General features: G+C 39.2%; 1 protein-coding gene across 5 annotated transcripts in view; it reads left to right on the forward strand.

Moving 5' to 3' along the window:
* Window positions 1-26,986, forward strand: part of Agk (acylglycerol kinase) — a 94,240-nt gene that overhangs the window by 35,446 nt on the left and 31,808 nt on the right. For all 5 annotated transcript variants that reach the window (XM_008823526.3, XM_029558859.1, XM_008823527.3 and 2 more), the window contains exons 4-9: window positions 573-652; window positions 5,191-5,266; window positions 11,781-11,873; window positions 16,569-16,601; window positions 18,943-19,037; window positions 25,323-25,392. In XM_008823526.3, the coding sequence (XP_008821748.1) occupies window positions 573-652; window positions 5,191-5,266; window positions 11,781-11,873; window positions 16,569-16,601; window positions 18,943-19,037; window positions 25,323-25,392 (447 nt within the window). The remainder of the gene's footprint in view (window positions 1-572; window positions 653-5,190; window positions 5,267-11,780; window positions 11,874-16,568; window positions 16,602-18,942; window positions 19,038-25,322; window positions 25,393-26,986) is intronic.

Consider the following 26,986-nt stretch of genomic DNA (forward strand, 5'->3'; position numbering starts at 1 on the left):
CTCTTTAGTGGAAAACTAGTATGACTCTCCCCTATGTCCCATTTTGAATCCTTGCATCTAATCTTCTGCATTTTGATTCCACTTCCCCTTAAAGCTGAGAGACTAGAAGTTTGAATATGATGCTTCATTCTTCATTTACAGATATAAATATTCACTGGTAACTGATTTCTCTGGAATTCTAGCAATAAGCTGAAGAAGAAACTGATTATACTCTGAAAACTAAGAACAAATGGGTTAAATGTCCCTGCTAATAGCTTATAACCCTGAAAGTTACATGTTTATAATAAACTCACTCCTATTTTGTAGAGGAAAAGATACTTGCCTCTAGTAAATGAAGTAAGGTTTTTATTCCCATGAAAAATTGTTTATTTTCATTAAATAATGGTATACTTCTGTTATTGTTGTTTATGGTAGTTTTGTTGAAGAGGTCATGAACAAAAATTTGTCTGTCGTCCCCCCCATCTCCAGAGAATATAAATTATCTGCTAGAAGTCAGTTCTTTTGGATGAAAACATGTACGATCATAAGCTGAGTAAAGGACATTTTATTGAAAACTTTTTTTTCCTTTTCAGGTGTTTGGCAACCAGCTCATTCCTCCCAATGCCCAAGTGAGGAAAGCCACCGTCTTCCTTAATCCTGCAGCTGGCCAAGGGTAGGTCAGTTTGTCATACTGAGTTCAACTTTCCTAAAGGCAAAAGACAACCGAAAACAGCCCCGCAGAATATTAGGCAGGCAGCTGGACTGTAGGACTGGACTAACTGGGTCCAATACTCTGTAGCAATGAGTCATTCACAATGTAGGAGTAAAAGTTAATGTGAAATAACTATAAAGTTAATTGATGCTATACACACACACTGAGAATTCCTATCTGCTTGGAATCCCTTTAGGAATGATTATTCTGCAACTTTGCATAAATCATTAGGCCATCCTTGTAGACAAGATGTTCAGAGATGAACACTCAGAGATGAGCACTGTGGGCTCAGGAGGGCTAAATGTGTTTTTGATAGAGAAAAGCTTGAGTTGGGTCTTGGAGTACTCACTATTCCCTCATGAGGTATAGCCTGTGGGGCAGCGACCTCAGGATGAGGGTGACAAGTTCCTCCAGAACTGCCTTGTGAGGAGACGGTGAGATTAAAATGTGAACAGTTGGGCCTTTTTTTTAAGAAATAATGCACATATGTTGCTTAGTTGATCATGCCAGTTTTGTATTGCATGGAGCAGTACTTTGGAGGCGAGAGGGAGGTGTAGGGGAATTCAAAATTACCATAAGTGAAAAGAAATACCATAAGCAGAAAAACACAAAAGGAGTTTTACAATATTCTCATATAGTTGGGAATGTAAATACAAAGACCTTAATGTTCTGAAAGAAACAATTTAAAATTTACTTTTGAAAAAGTAGAATGAAGGATTGAAGGGGTAAAAATGTATTGCCTGTTATTGTTCTCGATGTCTGGATCAATTGTTTGTGCTTTTCTGAAGACTGGATAATTTATGAATATGTATTAATTAGATTGTATTCTAAAAGATTGATGTCAAATGACATCAAGGTAATAATTACAATAATGAGCAGTTGGGGCCACATTTTTAAGTGTCAGGTTACTATTGACTGAAGCAGAAAGAAACAGGGCCCTACAGTCAGTTTCTCTCGTATATTTTGGGAAGCATTGAGTATGTCTGCATGGCACAAGTCAGGTCATACCCATTATGTAAGTTTTACTTACAGATTATGCAAATCATCTTGTTACCTTGTCTAATAGAATTATACTTCCTAGACTTGGTTAGGGCCACTTCCCTTCCCCTATGGACGCACCAACGTTTAATACCAGTTAAAGAGTACTGGCAAGTTTTATACAACACAACCAAAATACCCAGTACATCAGCCACTGTGGCTTTTGGAGAAGGCAACAGGACTCTGTACATTTTGTTGTCCGGGGACCTGATCCCTGTGTTCTGCTGCTTCTAGCTCTAGAATATTCTGAGTTACTTAGCTTCTGAAGTCCTCAGTTACTTAGCTATAAAATTAAAGGCAAACCAAAACATGAACTTTCCAAAAAATTACCACATAGAACAGGTATCTTTAGTATTAAGTGCCTATGAAGTGTTGTGGGTTGTCTCAGAAATGGGCTTGCTGCTGCTCCTGTTAGTGTAGCTCAGTTCAGAAGATTCTCCACCGTGCCTGCTCATCTTTCCCAAGAACTCTTGTAGGTCCCCTTTCAACCTACTTTCATATAACTGCTGTGCTCTTCCTTTAGAAATATTATGTTACTAACTTGTTTTTTCTAGTAGAGAATTTTTGGCAGTTTCTTTAAGATAGAACTGTTATTTTAAGTTCTTCTAAGATTATTTAGTTGTAGGGTTTTTTCCTTTTTTGTATATTTGGTTGATTTGTTGGTGTGTGTGTGTGTGTGTGTGTGTGTGTGTGTGTGTGTGTGCGCTGAAAGTCAAATCTAGGGTGTTATGTATCTTAAGCACAAATTCTACCACTACTGGACTTCCCTAGCCCACAAAGTTTTTAATGAACAAACTTAATTTTTTAGTGAAGTTTAAAGTTCATCTTGAATTTTAGAGTATAACTGCATTTATATTTTTAATTTTTTAAAAAAAACATTTTATTTTTATGTGTTTGTGTGTATTGCCTGCATTTAGGTAAGTGCACCCGTGTCGTGCAATGCCCGCAGAGGACAGAAGAGACTGTTGGATTCTCTGGAACTGGAGTTACAGACAGTTGTTAGCTGCCATGTGGGTGCTGGGATTCAAACCCGGGTCTTCTACAAGAACAGTCAGTGTTCTTAATTGCTGAGTCATCTCTCCAGCCCCAAATTTTTAAATGCTCTTCCTTTTTCCATTTGTGTGTGTGTGTGTGTGTGTGTGTGTGTGTGTGTGTGTGCATGTTTGCATATGTGTGGACACATGTTTGTGGGAAGAGGGGGGTGCATGTGCTTGTGCATACCTGTGGAGGCCCAAGGTTGATGTCAGGAATCATCTTCCATCACTCTTCCATTTTACTCACTGAGACTGGGTCACTTAGTCAAACCCAGGGGTGGCCAGTATGGCCAGTCTCCCTAGCCAGCTTGCTCTGCAGATCCCCTCTCTGTTCCTGCTGAGGCTGGAATTACCATGTGGGTCGCCACATTCCCCAGGCATTTATGTAGGTTCTGGGAATCCAGTCTCCTGGTCCTTACTCCTGAGCATGCACATCAAGCTTTTACCACTGAAACAGCTCCCCAGTGCCATTAACATTTTAAAGGCAACTTCTTGTTTGCAGTCTGATAGTTTATTTAAAGGCAGGCTAAAGTACTGCCCCTGACTTGGTCTTTCTCCTGAAAGCATTGGTGTCCTTATCAAGGTGAATCCCACACATGGCTAGGACATAGTCACTCTGAAACTTTGCAGCACCTCATTGTTTTTAAAACTTTCACTATTTAATTGCACTTTTTTGTCATCGAGGCTGTGCACTGACACATAATTTATAATTTATTGTATAGCTATTTCATTATGTAGTACTGGTTTCAAACTTCAAAAGAGCTTTAAGAACTAAGATAACTATGTGTTTAGTATTAATAAATAATACATTAAAGAGTAATTATTTTGTGTGTGTGCCTGAGTCTGGAAGTTGCTGTAAGTACATGGTTTTTATTCAGCCATTGTGCTGTTGCTCCCTTAATTATGTAATACATAATGTATTTCTTACTGGCAACACTTGTTTTTCAATCTGAAGAAAAGCGTTCTCCTTTATTTCAGAGATTTTCTGAACCCATGGTGTCATAGAAAGATGTGAATAAACACCAGTGTTTCAGTCGTTTTTCTTAAACTCACAAAAGGTTGCAGATTTGTTGCGACTGACATGGAGACATGGAGCTGCTCTGGTCTTGTTAGCCCAGCAGGGAAGGCGTTGCTGGGAGGACAGGCGCTTGCAGCGTCCCTCTCTTCACCCTTTACTTCTGGGTTAGGCTCAGAGGTGAGGTGAGGTGAGAGGGAGGAGTTACTATGTAGCTATTCATGTTTATTCTGCAGTCAAGCCCTAGAGAAGGTAGAGATGCTTGATTGGCTTGTTCTGTGCTCAGGTAGGATGGTTCTCAAGAACATTTGTACAATCTTAATCTCTATTTTAGATCATAAGAAATGCTTTGTGTTCTGAATGCCATTTAGTGATTCTGTCTTTTTTAGTGAGTTTGTGCATAATGGTGCATACTCCTCATTAACTACCTTTGTATTTCTTATATACACACCCTTAAGAAAGGTAAAAGATGCACTGTTGGTTTTAAGAAAACCACAGTCATAGAGGTTAGCAGGTCATGTATATGATCTTCAATTTTGATCTCTTTTCTAACTTGTTTGAGACTTGGCCTTACAGTGTTTGCCTCCAGAGATGGGAGAAAGGGAAAGCAAACATTTATGGGGATACCTGCAATGTGCCAGATTCTACGTATTAGAGCCTTAGAATGATACTGTAAGTCTAGTGTTATTTGTTCTTGAATACTTGATGGGACTCCTGGATAAAACTGTCTGGGCCATTGCAGGTTGGAGAGATGGCTCAGCAGTTAAGAGCAGTGGATGCTTTTCCTTTCCCAGCAAAAAATCAACTGTTGTTGAACAGACTTGATCTGTCCCTGGACGTTTTACCACAGGTTTAAAGATTTGGAGATGCCCTCTAGTATGTAAACTGTTAAAAGTGATGTATATCTTTCCAAAAGGTTGTGTTGCTGAATAAGAATTAAGTAATTCTGTTTTGTTCCCTCTGGCCATATGACTAATGTTATAGTAAGTATTTTCCCCTCCTTCCACTAGAATATAAATTCCAGTAGAGTATACAAATGTACCCTGAGCTTTTAGTTTTCTAGACAAGTGCTGCTGTTTTCTGTTTTCACTTGTGCCCGTGCCTCTGCCTGTGTCTGTCCTTTGGTAGGTGGGTGCTCAATAAATATGTTGTGAATCAAGCACTGTTGTTTTTGAGTGGCGCTTTCTCTGCCGTTAGTCTGTCTAGAGAAACATGAATGCAGCATCCGAGGTGGATCAGAGCTGACTTTATTAGACAAGGGGCAAACTACTTTTCTGTCTGTGATAATTCTCTGTTAACTTCTTATACTCAAACAAGAAAATTTGTGTTCTCTAGAGAACATGGCTAGACTTTTTATTCTCCCTCTTGAGAATGTGCCTTAAAATAATTGTACTTTTTTCCTTTGTCTACAGCAAAGCCAGAACTCTGTTTGAAAAAAATGCTGCCCCAATTTTACATTTATCTGGCATGGACGTGACTGTGGTTAAGGTGAGAATAAGTCTTCATTTCCCAAGCTACTGCTCCGTCTCACATCCTGCTCTTCTCAGCAGAACTCAGTTGCTCTTACGTAAGATGAGTGAATTGTCTCTTAGAAGATGGAAGTTGTGGTTGTTAGAATTTGTTCCTGAAAATACAAAAGCCTCTAATTTGAGTAATTTAATTTCTCGGTAGTTCCACAAGCAGGTAAACATTTTTCTTCCTGGTAAGGAATTATCTGGGATGAGGAATTTTAAAAAGTAAGTCATTAGAATTTGTGAGTTATAGGTAAGGAGTAAAAGGACAAAATAAGTTAGAAGGAATTTTGCTGTTTTAGAAGATGCCTCAAGTATCTACTTCAGTGAATTTTAAATGGCATATATGTGGATATGTATATGGGGTGCGTGTTTAGTGAAAGTCATTCTTCTGGTATTATAAGCCTATGGTTAATCCCTTCCCTCCCTCCCTCCCTCCCATCCATCCATCCATCTTATTTTTTGAGACAAGGTCTCCCTGTAGCCCCAGGTGACCTGGAATTCACTATGTGGACCAGGCTGGCCTTGATCTCACAGAGGTCTGCCTGCCTCTGCCTCCCAAGTGCTGGGATTAAAGGTGTGTGCCTCCATGCCCAACTTTATTCATTTTTAAATTATTTTTTAGACTATTTTTATTCTCCAAGAAATTTACAATATATACTGATTATATTCACCCCCACGCCTTGGGTAAATCCTCCTAGATCTACCCTACATGTTCCCATCCCCTCCCAGCTTCATGTCCTCTTTCTTTTTTTTTTTTTTTAAATAATCCACAAGTCCAGTTTGTGTTACTCATATCCTCAAGGCTGTGGAATGGTCCACCGGGGCATGGTAGACTTACCAGGGGCCACACCTTAAAGAAAACTGACTCTCCCTTTCTGAGAGGTCATCAGCTGTCAATAGCTCCTCAGTTAGGGGCTGGAGCTCTTGAGCCCTTCCCTCCAAGCTAGACTGTGAACTGACTCGATGTTAATCTGTTTCTAAATTGCATTTTCAATAGTCATAAAGGTTAGCAGGTCATGTATTTGATCTGCAATTTTAAACTCTTTTCTAATTTGTCTGAGACTTGGTCTTACACTGTTTACCTCCAGAGATGGGAGAAAGGGAAAGCAGGTATTTATGGGAATACCTGCAATGTGCCAGATTCTAGGTATGAGAACCTTAGAATGACGCTACTGTAAGACTAGTATTATTTGTTCCTTGAAGACTTGATGGGACTCCTGCATAACACTGGCCCATTGGGGGCTGGAGAGATGACTCAGCTTTTGTAGAAGACCCAGGATTGGTTCCCAGCTCCTAATGGCAGATACTGCTGACAGATTTCCATCTGATTGTCCATCTTCAGATCTGTGTCGAAGTATGAGTTTACATCACTGCCTTTTCAGTTACATTATTTTCTTATTGATTTTTTTAAAGAGTTCTTTGTATTCTTAAAAATGCAAGTGCTCTGTAAGAGTCTATTTTAACCAGTATTTTCTCTGTGCCCTGTTTTTCTATTTTCCTAATACTGTTTATGCAAACACAAGTTTTTAATGTTAATGAAGTTTAATTAATTTATTTTTTCTGTTATAGCTCTTGATTTTAGTGATGTATCTAAAAACTCATGACCAAAACCAAAATCCCATAGTATTTTTTTCTGTCTTCTAGAACTTTTATAAAAATTGCATTTTTCTTTTAGGTCTGTAATCTAATTTGAGTTAGTTTTTATGAAAGATGTAGGCTCAGTATCTAGAGTGTGTATATGTGCATTAGACACATTTTTCCTTTTTAAAAAATTTTGGCTTTTATTCATGTGCCTATCCATATGTTAATTTTTTGAAATATTGAATACCTACTATGAGCTAAACTCCATTCTCAGTATTAAGAATTCATTCTGACCCAAACCAATTCCTTATTGTCCTGTTTAAAAAAAGATTTATTTTTATTTGTGTGTAGATGGGTGTCCTAGTTTGTCTCTCCATTGCTATGACAAAACACTCTGACCACTACCAACTTGGGGAGGAAAGGATTTATCTTACATCTCCCGGGTTACAGTTCATCAGGGACCCCAAGGTAGGAACTCAGGGCAGGAACCTGGAAGCAGGAGCTGGAGCATAGGCCATGGAGGAACACTGCTTACTGGCTTGCTCCCTGGCCCTGCTCAGCCTGCTTTCTTATGCAACACAGGCCCACCTGCCCAGGGATGGCACCACCCACAGTGGGCTGGGCACTCCCACATTACTCAACAATCAAAAAGGTGCCCCATGGACATGGCCACAGGCCAATCCAATGAAGGTAATTCCCCAGTTGAGGCTCCCTCAACCCAGGTGTGTCAAGTTGACACTAAAGCTATCCAGCACAATGGGTATGCATATATGCATGTATTTATGTATATATGCTGTGTGTGTATGCTTATGGAGGCCAGAAGAGGGTGCCAGATACCCTGGAATTGGAGTTACAAGTGATTGTGAGCCACTCTTGGAACCAAACTTGGGTCCTCTGAAAGAACAGCAAGCTCTCTTAACCACTGAGCCAGCCCTCCAAATGTTTAAAATGTTGTGCTGAGAATCAGTGATCTAGGTTATAGTTCTGTTCCATGAGTTCATGTGAAATAAACCTAATCTTTCTTGTGCATAATAATCTTGGATTAATGAAAGATGTTTGGACCTCTTACTTTTTAAAATATTTTATTTTTTATGTGTCTAAGTGTAATGCCTACATGTAGGTGGGTGCACCCATGTTGGGTAGTACCCTTGGAGGTCAGAAGAGGGCATCCGATCCCTTGGAACTGTAGTTACAGTTGTTAGCTGCCATATGGATCCTGCCTCTTTAGAGAGTTTCTTTTCAAAGCTTGAAAGGAAATGATGCAAATAAGAAACAAATAGAGAAACACATGATTTGTTACGTGAGAACCAGTGCTAAGAGGAAAACTAAAGCGGGGTTAGGAGATGAGTGAGAACATTTCAGTTCGGACAGTAAAGAAAGATTGGTCTGACTAGATGACCTTTGAGTGTGTCATGCATTGGTTCCAAGGAAAGAGAATGCAGTGAAGACGTGTGCGTGCAGACTGAGGCAGGAGTGTTGGTGGCGTGTGTGAGGAAGAGCAAGGAGGCTGGGGTAGTGGGAGTGCAGCACTCAAGGGAGACCGAGATGGGAGGTTGGAGAAATAAGTGTCTGCTCTTTACATTCACGTTTGTGTAAGTTACCTTTCAGCCCTACTGTTGAAAGTGTTGTGTAGGGAAAGGTACTTAGGAATCTGCCAACAATTTGACACCATTCAATTATCATAGACATCCACTTGGTAGGTAATCCTCTTAAATGTGCCCATGCTATTTGCCAGAGCATTGCTGAAGACCACATACAGTGTCTGACTTCTGAGATCTACTGATCTTTCCTAAAGAATCAAACATCTGGGATGCATGCCTTTAATCTCAGCAAAGGTAGGCAGATCTCTGAGTTCCAGACAAACCTGGTCTACATAGGCCAGCCAAGGTTACACAGTGAGACTCTATGTCAAAAAAAAAAAAAAAAGCTTCAAGTTCAAAGATCATCTCACTAGTAATTTTCCAGAGAGGATTTTCGTGAACCCATGCTGATTCCTAAACATCACTTTCTGTGTACTCACACATTAATAATGCTAATCTTCATTAAAAAGATATTTTTATGTGTGTGTAGTAGATACACAAGTGTGAGCACATGTGGAGGCCACAGGGTAATGTTGGATGTCTTTCTCTATTACAACCTTGAGACCCAGTCTCCTGCTGAACCAGAAGCTCATGGCTGTGACTTGGTTGGCTGACCAGTGAGTCTATGGGGTCTGCTCATCTGTCTCAAATGCTGGGGTTTCAGGTGTGTGTGGACAAGTCTTGCTTCTTGTGTGGGCACTGCAGATTCAAGCCAGCATAGCACTCCTGCTCACTGACTTTCTCCCTAGTCTCACTCATCTTTTTTATTTTTTAAAAACCCAGTATGGGCAAATGCATGACTGTAAAGCCAATCATTTGCTTTTTTTTTTTTCCAACTTTTAAAAAAAAATTATTTTTATTTTATGTGTATGCGTGTATTGCCTGCATGTTACGTAAGTGCACCTATGTCGTGCCTGTGGAGGTCAGAAGACACTGTCGGATCCCCTGGGACTGAAGTTATGGACAGTTGTTAGCTGCCATGTGGGGTGCTGGGATTCAATCCCGGGTCTTCTGCAAGAACAGCCAGTGTTCTTAACTGCTGAGCCATCTCTCCAACCCCTCATTTGCTTCTTAAGAATAAAAGTAGACCATTTAAAATTAAATGATGGGAGCTGGAGAGCACAGCAGTTAAGAGCACAGGCTGCTTGAGTAGAGGACCCACGTTCAAATCCCAGCACCCACATGGCAGGTAACAACTGTTTGTAACTCCAGTTCCAGGAGATCTGGCACCCTCTTCTGACCTCTGTGGGCATTGTGTGGCACTGGTGCACTTAATACACATGCAGGCAATATGCTCATACACATAAAATAATAAAGTATGTTTATGTCAATGCTGTTGTAATGAAATGCTTCTAATTATGCGGTTATTAAATAAATTTTAAAAATAAATAAAATGTAAAAATTAAAAAAAATTAAATGATGGTATTTTTAGACACTTTTTCCTCTGGGCTGTTAATGAATACCATATTAGAACTTAATGGTTTGGTACTGGGGTGTATATTTATTACATTTTATTTATTTATTGAATGTCTGTGTGCATGTGTGTGTGTGCGTGTGTGGAGATTGGAGGACAGCTTGTGGGTGGTGGTCTCTCTTTCTGCCATGTGGGTCCTGGGGATCAAACTCAGCTCTTAACAGTTGGCAATAAGTGCCTTAAACTTCTGAATCATCTTGCTGGCCCTGGGGTGTTTCCTTATACCAACAGGATACCTAGCAATTCATTTAAGTTCTGTTACTAGCTTCTGGTTAGTACAGACTTCATAAGTTAGGGTTTCATTCTTCTGAAGTGACTCCCTTCAAGTAGCAGTGGGAAGGTTTGGAAATAGCTCACCTGTACTTCTGAGCAACCAGCTATAAAGGGAGAGGCCCACAAATCCTTCCTCAGATTGAGTAATTAGCTAGAATGATTCAAACTGAGGAAAACACCTTATGTTTAGTGGCTGTTTAAAAGGATATAACTTGGCAATAGCCAAGGGAAAGGTGTGCATTGCAAGATACAAGAACAGAGTTTGGTACCAAGCTTCCATGCACTCTGTGGTGAACCACCTGAATGAGTTCATCAACCTAGATGCTCCTAAATGCTTGATAAGGAGTTTCTGTGGAAAGCTTATTATTAAGTAGACCTGATTGATTGACTCATTGGTCAAAGATGAATAAAAGTCAATCTCAAGCTCCTCTCCCTTTCCTGGAGGTCAGTGGGGGGAGCTAAAAGTTTCAATCCTTAACTCGCTTTGTTGGCCTTTCTAGTGACCAGCCCCCATCTTGAAGCTATCTGATGGCCCTCCAAAAGTGACCTCTTTAGCATACTCTGGTATGGTTGAGAGAGGCTTTCTGTGAGCAATCAGAGCTCTCCCTTGCTCAGTAACCTTCATGAATTTCAGAGCTCTGCATCAGGAACAGGAGACAAAGAGCAAATGTTTTAAACTACAGTGCAGGTGTTTCAGCCTATCCAAAATCTAAATACTCAATTTTTGCCTACTAGTGGGTCTAGTGTATTTTCATTGGAGATAGTATTTCCTGTTTCAGGTGCTTTATACCCTTTCAATTTTACTGTTTGTCTTCGGGGGTCCTCAAATCACAGTGGCTGAAATGTGTTAAGTGTGCGTGTATCTGAGATAAAATAGTCTCAGTAAAAGTGGCAAGGCTTGAGTGCTCTTCTGTGACCACTTTGAAACACACCCGCATTTTTTTATGCACTGTCGCAGCAAAACAATAACCGCCAGTTACTTAGCACAGCACCAGTTAGACATTTACTTTTCTAGTTGCTTTACATTCTGCTGTGTAACAGAAGTACAAGGAAGCTATGAATCCCCCTCCCCTGACACCTAGAAATTCATTGATAAGGAAATTAAGATCTAGAGAGTTTATGGCCACTCAGCTAAGTAACAGCAGGGATTTAATCCAGGTCTCTCGGGCTCTGAAATCTATGCTCTTCTCATTATGTCTGCCTCCCTATTTGCATATGCACTTGACTTCTGCCTTCAGATGAAGAGCAATGGGTAAACAATGTAATGGAATCTGCACCCAACTGGAAAGGAGTCCTTTGACTACCTACCTGTAGAACTAAGAGAAATTACTGGGCTTGAATTTTATTTTTAAAATAAGGAGCTGACTAGATGTTTTCTGAAGTCCCTTCTGGCTCTAAAACTATAAAACCATAAAAACCATATGGAATTGTTTTGATAGGCACTTGATTTTTTTTTTTCCTTCTGTCAATTAGGTAAACTTGGGAGAATCAGTGTAAAACTTTAAAGAAAATATCCTTTCAGTCTTTGACCTTGTGGGCCTACAATGACAGATTTACCAAAGGTTTCCTTTCTATTTCAGACCGATTATGAGGGGCAAGCCAAGAAACTTCTGGAGCTGATGGAGAGCACAGATGTGATCATTGTTGCTGGAGGAGATGGGACACTGCAGGAGGTAGGATCAGTTTTAAGGTGAGAAAGATGGAAGTTAGATCGAGGACAGTGGCAGCAGTAATTGAGGAAATCGTGGCTCTGTAAGTCATTACTTTGGGGCTGTTGCTATTAAACTAGAATGGTCTTAAATTTTTCTCTTGCACGTTTTTGTTTTTTGTAAACCCTTCTCCCAGCATAAAGAAGGGTTTATATGTTATTCAGTTTGTTTGATAGAATTAAGTAAAACAAATAAGGCAGTGTAATTCCAACATTTAGGACGATGAGGTGGGAGGATTTCACGTTTCAGCTCATCTTGGGCTGCCCAGCAAGATCATATCTCAGACACTGCATAGATATTGAATAAAACAAATATTGAAGAAAATACATAAATATTGAACAAAATGGGTGTGGGTAGGATACATCTTATGTTTTGAAGACTTACAAACTAGTTCTGTAATAGAATCATAGTTTCAATTATGAGGACAATTTCTTATCAAATAAGCATAAAGGTTCTCCTTAAGAAAACACATCTACCCCACTCACACCATTTCTATCATATGTAAAGTTAACTCTTAATACCACATTTGTACAAAGGGCTACATGTTCAGATGTATGCATCTGCCTTTGTTTCTGTTGCTATTTAGTCAGTTACTTGGCAGTAAGCACTGGAGATCATATCTCACATATGCTGGGCAAGCACTATCGCTGAGCTATGTCCTTAGCCCTGTCTTGGTTTGTAATGTTAATATTATTTATCCTTAGTGAGGTAACCACACTTACAAGAATGGCCAAACACTGTTGCTATCCAACACTGGTGAGAGGGCAGAGCAGCTGCCACTGTCGCATTGGTGTGGGAGTGCAAAATAGTTTAGTCACTTTTAGATCTATTAGAGTAATCAAAATCCAGGATAAACTGGAAAATTATATAGCCACTTTGGCGTAGTTGGATGACTTCACAGAAAACTGAACATACCCTTAACCGCATGATCCAGGAACTGTGCTCATCAGAAGTTAGAGTTTACAACTGATGGGCATATGAAAATATGCACATGGATGTTTATAGCATCTTTATTTATAATGGACAAAACTTAAAAGAAACTAAGATTCCCTTCAGTAGGTGAATGGATAGAGTGGTAGACTCAGATAATGGATTATTATTCAACAGTAAGGGAAATGAGCTATCAAGCCATAAGAAGACCTGGAGGAAACATAAAATGCTTATTACTAAGTGAGAGAAACCAGTATGAGAAGATTATAGTCCACATTTCAGCTATTTGACTTCTGGGGAAAGAAATAGTAGAGACTGTAAAAAAGGAGTGGCTGCCAGAAGCTGGGGGAAGAGAGGGGTGAACAGGCAGCACGCAGGGGCCTGGTAGAGCAGGGAAGCTACTTTGGGAGACAGGGTAATGATGGATAAGTGTCATTCTGTGTTTGTTTGTTTTAAACCTATAATAGAGAATGAACCCTAATGTAAATGATGGTGTTTGGATGTTAATAACATGTTAATGTAGGTTCATTAGTTTGGACACATGCACCACTCTGATGGGGGATGATGATAATGGATAGGAGGTATACAAGGAATGAGTGCATCTTCTGCTTAATGTTGCTATAAACCTAAAACTGCTTTTTAAAAATAAATGTTGGGGCTGGAGAGATGGCTTAGTGGTTAAGAGCACTGGATGCTCTTGCAGAGGACCCAGGTTCAGTTCCCAGCACCCATATGGTAGCTGACAAGAGCATATAACTTCCGTTCCAGGGGATCCAATACCTTCTTCTGACCTCCACAGGCACTGCACACACATGATACATTTGCAAGCAAAACACACACACATAAAATAAAATTTAAAAATTAAAAAAATTCTAATGGGGCTTGAGAGAGTTAAGAGCAAGTTAAGAGTTAATAGCAGTTAAGAGTACTTGCTGCTGTTCTAGAGAACCTGGGTTTGGTTCCCAGCACCCACATAGCAGCTAACAACTATCCAAACTCCAGTTCCAAAGGATCTGATGCCCTCTTCTGCCCTCTCTGGGCACTACATACATGTGCTGCACTTAACATATGTGTAGGCAAAGCATTCACACACATAAAATAATAAATATTAAAGAAAAATACATTTTATTTATTAAAATTAAGGCAGGTCCTTGGTGCTTTCTTTGGTCCAACTGAAAATATGTCACCTTCAGGTGCTCTTCTTTCCCTGCAGCAGACCAGTGAGGTCCTTACATGGCAGAAACCTCACCGGATCCCTGTGTCCCCATGCTCCAGTGCCTTCACCCTGTACTCTGTACTTCACCCCCACATCTCATTTCTGTTGCCTTTCGCCTCTTTGATGGCTTCATCTGTGTACGGGCATCAGCAGCTAACATCAGAAAGTCTGTCCTGTGTTTGACTTGGCACTTAAAAGAGTCTTAGTAAGCTCCTTTTAGAAAAGCTGTGCTAATGAACTTGTAATTGTTTCATGGCTTTTAAATGAAGTGTGAAGAGTTGAAAGCAGGCCTACAAAGAAAGAAGTAGACCACTTGACAGCCCCATTTAATCCTGAAACTCAGTGAGACAGGACAAGATGAAGGGAGATTTGTGTTGATCTTTATTTTTATAAAATGTTTTTAATATTTCCTTTATTTTTATGTGTATGAATGTATGCCTGCATGTGTATAAGTGCACCTGTGCCGTGCAATGCCTGCAGAGGTCAGAAGAAGGTGTTGGATCCCCTGGAACTGGAGTTACGGATGCTTGTTAGCCTCCATGTGGGTGCTGGGAATCGAACTCAGGTCCTCTGCAAGAGCAATCGGTGCTCTTAACTGCTGAGCCACCTCTCCATCCCCTACAAAATGTTTTCAAAGGCAAACTGTGAGTTGTGTATTTGGTGTCTTTGTACTCATCGAAATAGACATTGGCTAAAGACAAGATTGGCTGGGTGTGGTGCCTTACACCTGTGATCTCAACACTAGGAAGCTAAGGCAGGAAGAATGCTGAGTTCCAGGCCAGTTAGGCTACACAGTGAGACCTGGTCTAAAAAACAATTGAATATAATAAACTAGTGGCTAATATTGGCTATCTAGCATGGTAAAACTGGGAATTTTTTTCTTATGTTTTTCATAACTTGACGGGAATTCTCTGCCCCTTTGTCTTCATGTTCCTTAGTTTTTTTTTTTATTTTTTTGAATAATTTATTGAGAATTTCATACATGCATATAAGGTGTTTTGATCAAATCTGTGCACAGTCCCTCCCCTCCAACTCCTCCCATATCTCTCCATCACTTTTTTCTGATGACCTCATGTACTTTTTCTTCTTTTATTTTTTTTAATGGGGCTTTTGGCCACTCTGGTAACATTCCCCCCTCTGAGGAGGTAAGTCTAAAATCTTTCAAGCATTAGATAAAAGCCCCCAAATACTTTTGACATTTTTGGCCTTTGGAATGGAGTATGTTGCTAAGAGGCCCAAGGCATTCTGAGTTTTAGCCAAGAAACTGGCTACTTTTCTTTGGGGGTTTTTTACCCTAACTGCCTAGCCAATTCCTACCTCCTATTCTTATCACACCATCCTCTGAAGAGGTTACCCAAATTGCCAATAGGGAATCGGGACACAGACCGCTCTGGCTTCTTCCATGCCAAACAGGGACGCAGGGTGAGGCAATGGGAGTATCCCTTCAGTGGGTCTATCCAAAAGACTCCCAAATTGTATAACTTTTGTCTCTTAAGGGAAGAAGAAAGTCCTTGAATCTTGAATAGGAGATGTGAAGGAGGAGTAAAGGCAAGAGTAATTAGCATTACAAGTTCTAGACAGGGAACTAGAAAAAAGTCAGAACAGGGCAATTTTCAAATGTTACTATGAGAGTCCATTGGAATTTCTTGACAAGGGCTTCCAAAAGCATCCCTCTATTGGGTTCCTCCTCATTTTTCTTTTGTCTGCCAAGGCTGGACTCTAGAGTGATGGATTCAGGATTTGCTTTCAGGTATTTTGATAGCTGTTGGAGTGGTTAGGATCAGTGTCAGTTCCCTCTCAAAGGCTTTTAGATAGGGGGAGAAAACAGATTTATCCATCATTTTAGAACAATAGCAGATTGTCTCTCTTAGCTACAAAAAAACCAAGGATAGATTTCTGAGTATAGCAAGGTGGCTTTTTCCTCTTTGTGGACCACATTGAGTAATAGGCTTTTTTGTATAATTGAAAAGAACTTACATTTCTATATAACTTAAAATATATAAACATAAGCTGGATGTGGGGGCGCATGCCTGTAGTCCCAGTCCTTGGGAGGCAGAGGCAGGCAGATCTCTGTGAGTTCAAGGCCAGCCTGGTCTACATAGTTCCAGGACTGCTGGGGCTACAGGAAGACCCTGCTTCAAAATAAATAAATAAATAAATAAATAAATAAATAAATAAATAAATAAATAATTAAACACTATACAAAGAGGTACACACACACACACACACACACACATTAGTAAGGTTATTTTATAGAACTTAAAATGTGATTTTAATAATACAGAGTTTTTATAATTTATCTTAGTTGTTATTGTTAACCCTAGGTTAAGAATTAAATCCACTTTGGCTCTGATCATATTTGAGAACATGATGTGTTTTCAGGTGCAGTGCATCATTTAATATAGGTTTTTAGGAAAAAATACAGGTTTATGGAAACTGAATCCAATTTTGTTATAAGGAAATGCTTTTTTTATATTCATAGGTTGTCTAAAATGCTTTTTTTATATTCATAGGTTGTTACTGGACTTCTTCGAAGAACAGATGAGGTACGCTTGTAAGAAATACCGCATTTAAGCTTTTACTTTTTATCATTCTTTTATCTTTTTCTCCTCATGACATATGTCTGTATTTATCCATGTGTGGATATATATATTGGTGATAATGAGGATTGAACCCATGTTAGGCAAGCGCTTGATCACTGAGCTATACCTCCAGCTCTTTCCTCGTTTATTTTTTATTTTGAGACACAGTCCTGATAGGCTGCCCAGGTGTGTCCTGCACTTGTGATCCTCCTGCCTCAGTCTCTGGAGTAGCTACAGTTCAGGCATGGGCCACCATGTTCAGCTCCTATGTTCTATTTTAAATCCAGTGCCATTGTGATAGGATTGGATTTTTAAAAAGACAGTACAGTATTGATGCCTCTGTCATAGGACACTCTCATGAGTCCTGGGTGGACTTCCTGTGTTGGTAATTGAGGATACCCAGTAGCTTGTAGCAATAGTTTATAATATATAAAAATTTCTTTTTTTGAATTTTTGTGTATTTCATACACACCCATGCACACCATCTTAATCATCTGTATACCCCATCCTCCATCAGCATCTTCCCATAGCCCCCGCCCTGACTGGATTTCATGCATTCTGTCATTTATGTTAAGGCCTAGTGTCCCCAGACGTCCCTCAGTGCAAGTTCATCTACTGGGGTCTAGTCACTCTATCTAGAGTCACTCCTTTAAGGAAGATTAGCTCTCTCCCATCCAGCAGCAATCATCTGCCCAGTAGTTCTTTGACTAACGTTGGGGGCCTACTGCCCATTTCCACAGTTCTATGCTGGGTTTTTGTCTGGCCTGAGTTTGCATGGGTCTTGTGCATACTGACACCATTGCTATAAGTTCATATGAGCAAGGTCCCTGGAGCCTGTAAAACTCAGGCGCCACCTCCCCTAGCTCCTACAATCTTTCCACCCCCTCTTCCACAGTGGTCTCTGAGCTTCGGGTGGGTGAAGTTTAATATAGGAGTTCTGTCTAAGGACCCACACTCTGCAGAACAAGTGTGTGTGTCTGTGTGTGTGTGTATGTATGTAAATTTCTTATGGAATCTTTAAGAATTTCCTTCATAAATTAATAGTGATGTGTTCATATAATAGGAGCCAGAGAACAGTTATTTGAATCAATTCAGCTGCGGTGATAGCTTGTTCAAGTAATATAAGCATTAGGACCAGAGTTTGATCCCAGAATCCATGTAAAAGAAGCTGGTTGTGGTGCTGCTGCTTGTAATTCCAGTGCTAGAGAGGCCAGGCAGGTGGATCCCGAGGGCTGCTGACTGGCTAGCCAGATAAGAGACCATGTTTCAAAAAGAATGTGAACAGTAACTAAGGTAACAGTAACAAGACCTGAGGTTGCTCTGTCCTCCACATGCACCTGCACGTGTACACAGACAAGCAAGAGTGAACTAGATCTATAAATATTTATGTCTTATAGCTCAAAAATGCTAACTACAAAGTAAGTTTTCAAAGTAGCTTAAGCATTTCTACATAGTTTTGGAATTCAGGAAACAATACTATATATTTTTAGCGGCTGTCTAAGTATGTAGTAAGGCAAAAATAAAAAATAGTGTAGTTCGAAAGGAATCACATCAACCTAACATGATTCCCTTTAGGAAGAGACAGTGGAGAAAGAATTAGAAGGGACTTCATTTCTATCTTTGTCTATTTTGAGATAGGGTTTATTTCTTATATCAGAAGTCAAATGGCAAATGTTAAATCTGCATTGTGAACTCATGGGGTTTTGTAGGGTCTCATTCACTTTTCTGCCATAGTTTAAAAAATTTAAGTAAAAAAAAATAAGATTGTGCTCAAAATAGTTTTCAAGAGACTTCAGTATCTACTGTATGTGTGGCTTTTAATTAAATCAACTGTTAGGTCATTAACTTAAGCTATTCAACTTATTCTCTTGGCCTCATTTGTATCTGAAATAGTTTATAAAACACTGTCACCTGTCATTGGTCACTAGAAATAGTAGACATTTTTAGTTGAATTTTATTATCTGCATCCTTTTCAAATAGGGTGATAGCATAATACCGTCTCTGTCACCCTTGTACATTGATCCAATGGTTATAAGACTGTCATTATCTTAACCCAGTTTCTTCCAAATAATTATCATTAATGAGTATCCAAATATGTCTTCCACATTCTAAGTCTTTGTGCATTTATTGACTTTAAGAAGCTGCTCACTTTGTAGTATTTGTTTACTGGGCTAGGGATGGGGATGGGGATGGGAAGACAGACACAGGCCAGTTACTTTGTCATAGAGGACGCACATGTGCCTCTCTGTTACGCCTAATCTTCTGACCATAACTGTGAAACCTTCTCTTCTTTTTGTTCTGCCAGGCCACCTTCAGTAAGATTCCCATTGGATTTATCCCGCTGGGACAGACCAGTAGTTTGAGTCATACCCTCTTTGCCGAAAGTGGAAACAAAGTCCAGTAGGTTGTCAATATAGAATGCTTATATTTGTGGGTGATAGAGCCTGGGAATGAAAACTTACATGCACGATAACATTTACTTCTCAAATGTCAGTAGCCTGAAACTTCATATGACTGAGAGAGGCATTCAGTCTTTTAGTTCATTGGGAAGTTTTCCAGTTGAGCTGTGGTAACTTGCTGGGCTGATAATGAGTCCTGAGGTCGGGTAGGAAGATGAGTGCTTTATGTCGTGGGATCTGATGTGAAGCTCGTATCTCCGATCCATGCGGTTTTTCTACTTTTACGTTGTAAGATCCTCCTGTGAAGGTGAGGGCAGATGCACTGACGATTTACTTCTTCTAAGTATACATGATGACAAATAGCAAGTCCTGCGTGGAAACTGAACTGGTAGCTTTGGCTTTATTATCTTGATGAAATAAAGAGGTAAAACAACTAAGTACAGTCACATCCTTTTGTGGCCGCCTAAAGTGGTAGGCGGTGGAGATAAAGTAGATGGGGAAAGTAATGAAGCCGTGACATCTAAATTAAATTGCTGTGAATCTAACAGTGTCTTCAGGAGTCAGGCAAATTGTTGTTATTATAGATCTCGTTTCTTGAAAGCTTCATGGAACAAAGCCCAAGTCTTTCAAAAAGGTAGCGGTCTGGAATTTGAGGCCTGGCTTTTATAGCCATTATTAACATACTCTTGAGCAAATGGTTGTCAAAAGACCTAAGTGGAGAGAGATCAGAGAAATGGTTACATCATATTTAATGTAAGCTTTGTGACAACTGGAAGAAGTCAGTAAGTAAATATTTGCCAAATGAATTAGTTAAAAATTTCCAATACTTGTTATAACTGTTTTAAGTCAAAATAATTATACTGAAGTGATTTCTATGTGGGTTAATATTTTTTTCTGCTTTGAAATGTTTCCTTAGACTGGTTCTTATTTTTTGCTGCTGTAATTTTGAGAGTTGTTGCATCTTTTAACAATCCTATGCTTTTTATAAAAGCCCAAGTACCTATAGGAAGCAGTAGGCATGATATACATGTTTATCAGAACCCCATTTTAATTTTCCTTATGCTTCACACTTTAACAGGATCATTTAGCTGTTCTCCAACCATCTTGAGGCCTAGCAAACAAGAGAGGTCCTTTCAGTGGCCCATACGTTTTGGTCACAGTTTTAGATTTTTTGAGGTACAATAGATAATGACAAATGAATTCGCCAAACATTTTTGCTGATCTGATAAATCATATCCAATTCAAGCCTTTGTTACACCAGAGAGCCTCTTTTTCTTGTATCTATAGAGATTATTTTGAATTGCTTTAGCCAACACTGCCAAATAGCATGTGTCCGTGATCAGGGGTAGATTATTTTCCTTGGAGAACCCTTGCCTGTCCAGAAGCCAAGTGTGGCAACCCTCAGGCCCTCAGATAGTATTGGGCTTTTTAGGAGCTGACTTCCTGGTATTGTTAAACTACTGTTATTGCTGCTTCTATTTATAATTTAAGGATTTATAGACCTTAATTTATAAGCATGCCCTAGGGCTCTTAGGTAATCAAGTAACTCTATCCTGGGTTCAGAATTTTGCAGACTTCTTAACCATGGCAGTTGCCCGAAGCTATATAAAAAGAACAAAGCTTTGCTTTCTGCCCTGTTGTCAAGATTTTTTGTAGCGTAATGACTACAGACTTTTCTAGTCTTTTGGGTTGGAATGTGGAATGTTGTAGGTAAATAATCCTCAACTCAGGTTTACGATGCTTCTTTATTAGAACTGTGAGTTATTGTTGGAGAATGCTAAATTTAAGGTTGCATTTTAGTTGTCTTCTGCCAAGCAATTGATGCAAAGAGTCCTTTGGAACTGCAGTGGTTTTGATCGTTTTTAGGTCAGTCTCTCAAGGGCACTTCCTACGCCCCTTGGTGTGCTGGTGTTGTTCAGATTAAGAGCAGTGCGCTTGAGGGTCAGCCGCACTGCTTCCATCATAGCCCAGTGCTCAGACCAAATGAGCCTGAATTTGTGAGCATGCTCTGTGCTTCTTCCAAGTAGAATCTTATTTTTAAACAGTGCTTCTTACTCCCCAGGTAGCATCTATACTGGAGGAAAAAAAATGGGTTCATAGATAAACATAAAAAAGTATAAGTTCAACTCATTTATCAAAGAACCCAGAATTTAATTAATGTGTTTTAGTTATCCTGCATATTTTGGGGATTTTAAAGTATCTTAAATTGTACTTGTTTTATTATTTTTTTTAATTTCATTATTTGGTGTGTGTATGTATGATATATGTATGTGGGTGTATGTGCCAAAGTGTACCTGTGGGAAAATCTTTTTATTAGGAAAATATAAATTAAGTCCATACTGAAAAGCTGCCATGTATGTTAGACTGACTGACAGGGGAAAAAAATGGAAAAAGAAAAAAAAAAAAACAAACTAAAGCACACCAAACACTGACAAGCATATTCAGCAACTGAAATTCATATATTGCTGCTATCAATGCCAAGTAACATAGCCAATATGGGAAATAATTTGGCAGCCTCTTATGAAAGTAGACCTATACTTACCATATGGGCAGCAGTCATATTTCTAGATATCTGCCCAAAAGACATGAAGACGTAGATCCATTCAAAATCCTGAACGTTATTTGTAAAAGCTTTGTTCCTGTCTGCCAAAAACCAAGGACAGTGTCAATGTCCACCAGTTTATGAATTTCTAAACAAATTATGGCACCTCCATACAATTAAATACTACAACCATTAAACTATCTGCCACATGTTTGATACACTTAATAACATGAGTAATCTCAAACTCATGCTGAGAAAACTGATCAGCCAAAGTGGAAAGACTGTATGCTTTTTGTTCTATTATATAACATTCTAGAAAAGACAAAACTGTAGACAAGGTAGTTGCCAGGAGCTGATGATGATGGGGGATGGGGGTTGGGGAGGAGTGGGTTGGCTACAAAGATTTATGCAGAATTTGGGCTGTTAGAGATGCAGTACTTTGGTCATGGTGTTGATTGTGTGACTGCATGCATTTGTCTAAATGGATGGAAAAGTATACCTAAAAGGACAAACTGTTCTGCATCTGAATTATAACTCAGTAAGTCTGATTTTAAGAAAAAGAAGTTGGGGGGCTGGAGAGATAGCTCAGTGGTTAAGAGCACTGATTGCTCTTACAGAGGACCCAGGTTCAATTCCCAGCACCCACATGGTGGCTGTGAACCGTCCTTGACTCCAGTTCCAGGGGAATCCGATGCCCTCTTCTGACCACTGCGGCATTGCATGACACAGGTGCACTCACATACATGTAGGCAATACACTCGTACACATAAAATAAAAATAATAAATTAATTTTATAAAAAAAGAAGTTGGTCTTCCGGTTTCCAGGTTTGCCTTTAGGGAGCTCTGTTCTAACAAATGAAAAGCTGAGCAGGAGCGCTTGGCCAGTGTGCACAAGGCCCTGGGTCAGTCCCCAAACGCCTATGGAAAAGCAAAACAAACCAGACTCTTCTTGTATCTGAAAAGGAGGTCATAGGCCAAGCAGCTGCTCCCCATGGTTGAAGAAACCAGGGGAACACAGGGAGTCCCAACTTTGAGAGCAGAGACTCTGAATAGAACTGCCATGGGAATGGAAACTGCTATGGGAACAAATGCTAGGGTAGGAAAATGAACTGTCATTAGCCAATTGCTGGAGACTCTGAATGGTCAACTCTGAGAGTTCAAACCTCCTGACACCAGCTATAAAGGGTTTCTTACAGTAACTAATGTTTCCCCCCAGGAGCTTGTCACGAATCCTACAGCAAATACCAGAGGGAAAATCCCCTCTTGGTTCTGGGTGGGTTGGAGAAGGGAAGTGTTTTTGAAGTAACTCTGAAGCAGTCTTTTCTCCTTAACAAAGCCTACATTCAGCAGAGCCCAACCTGCTGGGATATTATTGGGGCGCAACATAACCTATTACTGGACTCCAGTCAGCTCAAGCCTTTCACGTGGAAGAAGGGAAATGCCCAACTCTAGCCTAACATATAAGGGTAGAAAAGAGTTGAAAGTTAAAGTAGAAAGATAACTCTCAAGTCTGTAGTAATTATATAACATGCTTCTAAATAAGCATGTGCATCAAAGAAGTCTGAAGGGGGAAATTATAAGATGTTTTGAACTAAAAGAAAACAAAAACACAACTTAGTATAAATGTGTGAGATGCAAGTAAAAGTAGCGGTTAGAGGAGATTTATAGTATTGAATGTACAGAAGACAGATCAAGGCAGGGCCTGTGGCATACCATGGAGGCACATACCTGGGAGGCTGAGGCAGGAGGGTTCTGAGTTTGCAACCAACCTAGTTTGGAGTGGGTACAAAAGAGCAGAGAAGCCATGGTATGTCAATGAAATTACTTTGTATATGCTACCATAGTGAACATGTCATTATAAGTTTGTCTAAACCCATATAGACTGTAGCTCTGATTTAAACTGGACTGTGGATGACAGTGACAGGTCAATCTAAGTCCTTCAGTTATAACAAATGGAGAAACCAGTCAGAAGGGCGATATAATAATGGAGAAGGAGGGTATGAAAAAGTGTTGGGGGCGTGGATAAGGGTCTATATGTGGGAAATCACTGTGCTTTCCTTTAAATTTCCCTGTGAAATTAACCTAAGGTGGGTCTAAAAAAGTAGTCTTAAATATAAGTTCACTGGGGCTGGAGAGATGGCTCTGCAGTTAAGAGCACTGACTGCTCAGATATTCAGAAAATACATGAGATAGAAATGTATACTAATGTTATGCTTATCTACTCACGAGTTCAATCCACAGAAATTCAATAAGATAAATGGCCTAGTTCCTAAAAGAGTAGAGAAACAAAAAGAATTAGCTATTTAAAGATTAAGAGACTTGAAACACATAAGCCAATTCAATGTACATGTCTCACTTGAATCTTTATTTGAACAAAGTAATATGTATTTATGTTGATTGTGAAATTTGAACATTAAATATGTTGATATACATGGATTAATATTTTAAGTATGATTTGTTTCATAAAAATCTTTCACAGATTCAATGAACTACTTACCAAGTACTAAAATGTTAGATTTGCTTTCATTGATGCATGTTTTAAGAGATGGGAAGGGGATGTAAAGGAAATAAGATTTGCCATTGAGTTGATAGTTGTTGAGGTTGAGAGGAATGTACAAGAGTTCTTTGTAGTTTTTATATGCTTGCAATTCTATAGAATAAAAATTTATTCAGCAGATATTGATTGCCTGTTGTGTGACATGCACTGTAAGATACAGATTTTACATTGGTCAGCACATGACTATAAATTGTTCCTAGCCTTCAGGAGGAAGTGGATGACAAATACAGAAGTGTACAGTACAGATTGTGGTTGATGAAAGGACAGCAACAGTTTAGTGATAGACAGTTATAGCTAAGACATTCCTCTAGACTGGATGGAGTGGGCCTGTCTGAGACAGTTATAGTGCAGCCAAATCTGAAGGATGAGAGAATATCCGACATGCCACTACTGTACCTGGGTTACAGGAAGGGTTGGTAGGCATTCTAGGGCAGTGCTTGATGTGGGTCTACTCATTCTTCCCCTGTGAGAGCAGATGTCTTACCGTCTAGCCACTTGATGTAATGTTTCTTTGGTTAACTAACTGCTGTGTGTTTATGTATGTCTAACTATGAATCTAATTAATGTACAAACTCAAGTATTGTTTGTAAGTCTGACATAATTTTACATGCCCGAATGGATAATCTATAGTATATACTTTCTGGTGAGTAGTTTTTTACATATAGACTTTTCAAAAGATTATCAGAATGGAGATAAGAATAGTTTTGTGCCTTTGAGAATCAGCAATTAAAATGATGTACATCCTTATAATCCTGGAAAATAGGAGAAATTTGTCTTGGGTTCTAGATTATATTTTGCTAAGATAACCGTAACAGGTCCTGTCCTTTAGTTACATTTCTAACTGTTTGAGTAGAAAGAAATACTGTTTTTTCCAAGTGGCTGTCTCTTATAATGAATAGGTGATGTTGTATTTTTATTTAAGTACCACATTTTCATTTCCCAATAATATGAAGTATAATGGAGAGATTCAATAAATCTTAAATGATTGATACCTTATGTAAACTTCTCCTTGCCAAAGCTTTTTCTCTGGGTCTCTATCTGAGTGTTGGACTGCATTTCTAGTAATAATTCTTTTGTTCTACTTTTTCTATCCTGCTAGGATAGTCAGTCTCTCTCTCTCTCTCTCTCTCTCTCTCTCTCTCGTTTACTTTTCACAACATGATCTTTTCTCTTGTTTTCCTATTTAGACATATTACTGACGCCACACTTGCCATTGTGAAAGGGGAGACAGTTCCACTAGATGTCTTGCAGATCAAGGTAAAGTCTTTCCTTAATATTTTGGAAAAGTTGTCAATGTAATAAACACATGTAAGGAAAATAAAGTATAATGGTCAAACAGGACTATGATGAACAGGACAGTCTCCTTTCCCTTCCTACCCCAAGTATCCCCAGAGAAAAATTTATCCATAATTGTATTATCGCTAATTAATATCTTTTGACCCCACTTTAGAAACCATTATGGTGGGTCATGGATGTACTGATATGTGATAGAATATGTGTTTACCATGTATAGGGCCCTGGGTTCAATCCCTAGAACCTCACTTAATAAAAAAAGGAAAATACTCTGATTAGAAAAATCACATAAAATGTACATGTTTAGTCATTTATGTGTATAGTTCAGTAGTATTGAGTGTATGGTGCTAACTTTTGATACATCACTTTTCAACATTATCTCTTGGCCTCTATGTCACATACAAGAATTGCTTTATATCTCTTCCTAATATAATTGTATCTCTGGTTTTAAGTCCTCTACTGATTACCTCTAGACCACAAGAAATTAGTGGACATGTGGTTGTTTTGCATATTAGAAGAGCTCCTAAGGCCAGACATTGTTGTGTGTGTTATTAATCCCAGCATCTGTAGGTGAAAGCAGAAAGGTTAGGAGTTTAAGGTCATCCTCAGCTACCTAGGAAGTTTGAGGCCACCTGGCACAAGATGAGACCCTGCCTTAAAGAAAAAGACTCATAATATAAAGTACTTAGGGCAGTGACTGATGTTGTTACCTGTGTATAAGCCAGCTGCTCCTTTCCATGTCAACAGCGAAACCTTTCTCATGTCCTGTTGGACCAGCCTGTCCTTTGTAATTCAGATTGCTTCATTGTCTTACCATCTTAGTTCCCTGATGAGCTTAAGAAAAGCCGTGATTTTTTTTACTTGTCTACCCTCCTTTCCCTTAAGTTGAGAACAATGTTTTATGTAGCGTCCTGCATCCTCCTTAGGAATTGAACTGCATTTTTCTTTTGAGCTATCTAACATTTTCTTACTGTCTGTAGAGGAACTCATGATTTGTTTTAGAAATACATTTGCTGGCTATGCCCAGTGAAAGGCTTAGAAGCAGTTATATACCTTATACCAGTGAGCCTAGTTGGTACTCAGATTTTGGTCTCCAATTACTGTGATCTAATGAAAAAAAAAAAAAAAATACCAGGACTAGGGGAAATTGAACCCGGGGGCCTAGGTTGTTTCCCAAATTTGGTCCCCCATTTACGGTAATTAAATAAAAAAAAAAAAAAAATACCAGGACTAGGTGAAATTGTGGTTGTCAAAGGCAGGGTAAGCGTGAGGTAAGAAAATATTCAGCAATGGATGGGACATCACAGAAGGTTTAAGAGCCAGCCTGATGGTGTCCTCTTGCCCTCACTGATTTGGAGATGGTTTGGATTTCATAAAGAACAATAATACCCATTGACTATAATGCCTTACATAAAAATTAGGTACAGAATATATCATTTTTCAGTCACCATTTTGATCATTGATTTTAGGTCAAGATCATCAGTAGAAACAAATGAATAAAAAGCTACTGGGAAACAAATATACATACATTTCTCAAATTTACTTACTAATTAAAAAG

The sequence above is a fragment of the Nannospalax galili genome, unplaced genomic scaffold (genome assembly GCF_000622305.1).
Source record: "Nannospalax galili isolate Female #2095 unplaced genomic scaffold, S.galili_v1.0 scaffold307, whole genome shotgun sequence".
Taxonomy (NCBI): domain Eukaryota; kingdom Metazoa; phylum Chordata; class Mammalia; order Rodentia; family Spalacidae; genus Nannospalax; species Nannospalax galili.